The sequence below is a fragment of the Salvelinus alpinus genome, chromosome 5 (genome assembly GCF_045679555.1).
Source record: "Salvelinus alpinus chromosome 5, SLU_Salpinus.1, whole genome shotgun sequence".
Classification (NCBI taxonomy): Eukaryota; Metazoa; Chordata; class Actinopteri; order Salmoniformes; family Salmonidae; genus Salvelinus; species Salvelinus alpinus.
Window position 1 is genome coordinate 23,518,045 of NC_092090.1, and position 5,872 is coordinate 23,523,916.

The 5,872-nt window shown below is 42.7% G+C and overlaps 1 protein-coding gene across 1 annotated transcript in view; it reads left to right on the top strand.

Annotated features, from left to right (window-relative positions):
* The first annotated feature begins 331 nt into the window (after nt 1–331).
* Nucleotides 332–5,872, top strand: part of LOC139575787 (fibrillin-2-like) — an 8,409-nt gene continuing 2,868 nt past the window's right edge. Inside the window, exons 1-4 of the mRNA XM_071401085.1 lie at nt 332–484; nt 979–1,104; nt 1,390–1,596; nt 4,133–4,258. Coding sequence (XP_071257186.1) covers nt 400–484; nt 979–1,104; nt 1,390–1,596; nt 4,133–4,258 — 544 coding nt within the window. The 5' untranslated portion in view covers nt 332–399. The remainder of the gene's footprint in view (nt 485–978; nt 1,105–1,389; nt 1,597–4,132; nt 4,259–5,872) is intronic.

Consider the following 5,872-nt stretch of genomic DNA (forward strand, 5'->3'; position numbering starts at 1 on the left):
ACAGGAGACAGGAGGAAGATATCAGTGTGTGGACTCTAGGGGAGGAGGGGACCGGTGTTGAGTCAGAGACAGACAGGAGACAGGAGGAAGATATCAGTGTGTGGACTCTAGGCTGGTATTTACATTACTATTATAAACAGACCTTTATAGAATCTGGGAGGGCTGGATACACACATCCTCTGTTACCCAGGAAAGCACTTTGTCACACACATATGCACACACACACAAGCTTCGACACACACGCGTGCACAAATTCACGCACGTACGCACGCTCACACACACACACACTCAGATACAAGCACACACATTATTGTACACACACTCACGGTGTGTTCCCTCCCCTCTCCTGCAGACCAGAATGAGTGTGAGGATGGGCTGGATGACTGTGAGAGCAGAGGGATGCGCTGTAAGAACCTGATCGGAACCTACATGTGTATCTGTAACCCTGGTTACACAAGGGCCCCTAACGGAGAGGGTTGCATAGGTAAGACACTCACACTAACACAGGTTTCATCACCAGTTCATGGCTGGTCTATGTTATGGGGTTATTCAGTTCACATATACACCAAACTTACCAAGACACCAAAGAGGAGTATGATCCCATACAATGTACACACAATGTTCCTATCATCTACTTCTAGTAGCAAACAATACATGTGATAATGGATCTGTAGTTCATGTAGGATTCTGTTGAGGTTATAACCATCACACTTCATGGTGATTTGTCCATCTGGTGAACTAATGCAATAAACTGACATTCATCTCACAATATCTGATATAGTTTTATGCAGACTACCCTGCACATCTGTTCTGGATTGAATCACTGTATCTCCACCGTGTGTGTGTGTGTGTGTGTGTGTGTGTGTGTGTGTGTGTGTGTGTGTGTGTGTGTGTGTGTGTGTGTGTGGGTGTGTGTGTGTGTGTGTGTGTGTGTGTGTGTGTGTGTGTGTGTGTGTGTGTGTGTGTGTGTGTGTGTAGATCTGAACGAGTGCTCTGCTAAGCCAGGTATCTGTGAGAACGGTCGTTGTGAGAACACGGTTGGAAGCTATCGCTGCAGGTGTGACCAAGGCTTCAGCGCCAACCCTACACAGACTGAATGTATAGGTAAATACACCCCTCTCCCTACATCTCTCTCACTCACACCCTACACAGACTGAATGTATAGGTAAATACACCCCTCTCCCTACATCTCTCTCACTCACACCCTACACAGACTGAATGTATAGGTAAATACACCCCTCTCCCTACATTTCTCTCACTCACACCCTACACAGACTGAATGTATAGGTAAATACACCACTCTCCCTACATCTCTCTCACTCACACTCTCACTCTATCTCTCACCCACTCTCACTCTCTCTCTCTCTCTCTCTCTCCCCTCTCATCTAGATAACCGCCAGGGACTGTGTTTCACGGAGGTGTTGACTACATTGTGCCAGATGCAGTCCAGTAGCAGGAACAGTGTGACTAAGTCTGAGTGTTGCTGTGACGGAGGACGAGGCTGGGGCTCTAACTGTGAGCTGTGTCCTCTACCTGGGACCACACACTACAAGAAGATGTGTCCACTGGGGCCCGGATACACAACAGACGGCAAAGGTAGAAATACTCCCTCATATCTATACACAACCCTGCACCATGGACGGTACACAATCACTAGTCCACTGAGCTAAAGCCGAGGCAATAGCTCTGTGACATCACATTGTCTTCAGGTCTCACCAAACTACCTCCACTTTATGGACGGTTGGGATCTACCTGAGGACTACTCAGGCAAATGCAGATGAGTGTGTTTATTATGATAATGGTGTAGTTGACAGGACTCTCTCCCCCAGACATTGATGAGTGTGTTTATTATGATAATGTTGTAGTTGACAGGACTCTCTCCCTCAGACATTGATGAGTGTGTTTATTATGATAATGTTGTAGTTGACAGGACTCTCTCTCCCTCAGACATTGATGAGTGTGTGTTTATTATGATAATGTTGTAGTTGACAGGACTCTCTCTCCCTCAGACATTGATGAGTGTGTGTTTATTATGATAATGTTGTAGTTGACAGGACTCTCTCTCCCTCAGACATTGATGAGTGTGTTTATTATGATAATGTTGTAGTTGACAGGACTCTCTCCCTCAGACATTGATGAGTGTGTTTATTATGATAATGTTGTAGTTGACAGGACTCTCTCCCTCAGACATTGATGAGTGTGTTTATTATGATAATGTTGTAGTTGACAGGACTCTCTCTCCCTCAGACATTGATGAGTGTGTGTTTATTATGATAATGTTGTAGTTGACAGGACTCTCTCTCCCTCAGACATTGATGAGTGTGTGTTTATTATGATAATGTTGTAGTTGACAGGACTCTCTCTCCCTCAGACATTGATGAGTGTGTTTATTATGATAATGTTGTAGTTGACAGGACTCTCTCTCCCTCAGACATTGATGAGTGTGTTTATTATGATAATGTTGTAGTTGACAGGACTCTCTCCCTCAGACATTGATGAGTGTGTTTATTATTATGATAATGTTGTAGTTGACAGGACTCTCTCCCTCAGACATTGATGAGTGTGTTTATTATTATGATAATGTTGTAGTTGACAGGACTCTCTCCCTCAGACATTGATGAGTGTGTTTATTATTATGATAATGTTGTAGTTGACAGGACTCTCTCCCTCAGACATTGATGAGTGTGTGTTTATTATGATAATGTTGTAGTTGACAGGACTCTCTCTCCCTCAGACATTGATGAGTGTGTTTATTATTATGATAATGTTGTAGTTGACAGGACTCTCTCTCCCTCAGACATTGATGAGTGTGTTTATTATGATAATGTTGTAGTTGACAGGACTCTCTCCCTCAGACATTGATGAGTGTGTTTATTATGATAATGTTGTAGTTGACAGGACTCTCTCCCTCAGACATTGATGAGTGTGTTTATTATTATGATAATGTTGTAGTTGACAGGACTCTCTCTCCCTCAGACATTGATGAGTGTGTGTTTATTATGATAATGTTGTAGTTGACAGGACTCTCTCTCCCTCAGACATTGATGAGTGTGTTTATTATTATGATAATGTTGTAGTTGACAGGACTCTCTCTCCCTCAGACATTGATGAGTGTGTTTATTATGATAATGTTGTAGTTGACAGGACTCTCTCTCCCTCAGACATTGATGAGTGTGTTTATTATGATAATGTTGTAGTTGACAGGACTCTCTCTCCCTCAGACATTGATGAGTGTGTTTATTATTATGATAATGTTGTAGTTGACAGGACTCTCTCTCCCTCAGACATAGATGAGTGTGTTTATTATGATAATGTTGTAGTTGACAGGACTCTCTCTCCCTCAGACATTGATGAGTGTGTTTATTATGATAATGTTGTAGTTGACAGGACTCTCTCCCTCAGACATTGATGAGTGTGTTTATTATGATAATGTTGTAGTTGACAGGACTCTCTCCCTCAGACATTGATGAGTGTGTTTATTATGATAATGTTGTAGTTGACAGGACTCTCTCTCCCTCAGACATTGATGAGTGTGTTTATTATTATGATAATGTTGTAGTTGACAGGACTCTCTCCCTCAGACATTGATGAGTGTGTTTATTATGATAATGTTGTAGTTGACAGGACTCTCTCTCCCTCAGACATTGATGAGTGTGTTTATTATGATAATGTTGTAGTTGACAGGACTCTCTCTCCCTCAGACATTGATGAGTGTGTGTTTATTATGATAATGTTGTAGTTGACAGGACTCTCTCCCTCAGACATTGATGAGTGTGTTTATTATTATGATAATGTTGTAGTTGACAGGACTCTCTCTCCCTCAGACATTGATGAGTGTGTTTATTATGATAATGTTGTAGTTGACAGGACTCTCTCTCCCTCAGACATTGATGAGTGTGTGTTTATTATGATAATGTTGTAGTTGACAGGACTCTCTCTCCCTCAGACATTGATGAGTGTGTGTTTATTATGATAATGTTGTAGTTGACAGGACTCTCTCTCCCTCAGACATTGATGAGTGTGTGTTTATTATGATAATGTTGTAGTTGACAGGACTCTCTCTCCCTCAGACATTGATGAGTGTGTGTTTATTATGATAATGTTGTAGTTGACAGGACTCTCTCTCCCTCAGACATTGATGAGTGTCGTGTGATGGGGAACCTGTGTGTGAACGGACAGTGTGTCAACAGCCTGGGCTCCTATAGCTGTGTGTGTAAAACTGGATACACCACAGATATCACTGGCACCCTGTGTGTGGGTAAGACTACGACACTAACACTGTCTAAGGTTCAGTCCCAAATCACACTCTATTTCCTACTTAGTGCACTACCTTTGACCAGGCTTTCTCCTCCCTCTCTCCTGTGTAGATATGGATGAGTGTACCTTCTCTCTCTCCTGTGTAGATATGGATGAGTGTACCTTCTCTCTCTCCTGTGTAGATATGGATGAGTGTACCTTGTCTCTCCTGTGTAGATATGGATGAGTGTACCTTGTCTCTCCTGTGTAGATATGGATGAGTGTACCTTCTCTCCTTCCTGTGTAGATATGGATGAGTGTACTTTCTCTCTATCCTGTGTAGATATGGATGAGTGTACCTTCTCTCTCTCCTGTGTAGATATGGATGAGTGTACCTTCTCTCTCTCCTGTGTAGATATGGATGAGTGTACCTTCTCTCTCCTGTGTAGATATGGATGAGTGTACCTTCTCTCTCTCCTGTGTAGATATGGATGAGTGTACCTTCTCTCTCTCCTGTGTAGATATGGATGAGTGTACCTTCTCTCTCTCCTGTGTAGATATGGATGAGTGTAACTTGTCTCTCCTGTGTAGATATGGATGAGTGTACCTTCTCTCTCTCCTGTGTAGATATGGATGAGTGTACCTTCTCTCTCCTGTGTAGATATGGATGAGTGTACCTTGTCTCTCCTGTGTAGATATGGATGAGTGTACCTTGTCTCTCCTGTGTAGATATGGATGAGTGTAACTTGTCTCTCCTGTGTAGATATGGATGAGTGTAACTTGTCTCTCCTGTGTAGATATGGATGAGTGTACCTTGTCTCTCCTGTGTAGATATGGATGAGTGTACCTTGTCTCTCCTGTGTAGATATGGATGAGTGTACCTTGTCTCTCCTGTGTAGATATGGATGAGTGTAACTTGTCTCTCCTGTGTAGATATGGATGAGTGTACCTTGTCTCTCTCCTGTGTAGATATGGATGAGTGTACCTTGTCTCTCCTGTGTAGATATGGATGAGTGTAACTTGTCTCTCCTGTGTAGATATGGATGAGTGTACCTTGTCTCTCCTGTGTAGATATGGATGAGTGTAACTTGTCTCTCCTGTGTAGATATGGATGAGTGTAACTTGTCTCTCCTGTGTAGATATGGATGAGTGTACCTTGTCTCTCCTGTGTAGATATGGATGAGTGTACCTTGTCTCTCCTGTGTAGATATGGATGAGTGTACCTTGTCTCTCTCCTGTGTAGATATGGATGAGTGTACCTTGCTCTCTCCTGTGTAGATATGGATGAGTGTAACTTGTCTCTCCTGTGTAGATATGGATGAGTGTACCTTGTCTCTCCTGTGTAGATATGGATGAGTGTACCTTGTCTCTCCTGTGTAGATATGGATGAGTGTACCTTGTCTCTCCTGTGTAGATATGGATGAGTGTACCTTGTCTCTCCTGTGTAGATATGGATGAGTGTACCTTGTCTCTCCTGTGTAGATATGGATGAGTGTACCTTGTCTCTCCTGTGTAGATATGGATGAGTGTACCTTGTCTCTCCTGTGTAGATATGGATGAGTGTACCTTGTCTCTCCTGTGTAGATATGGATGAGTGTACCTTGTCTCTCCTGTGTAGATATGGATGAGTGTAACT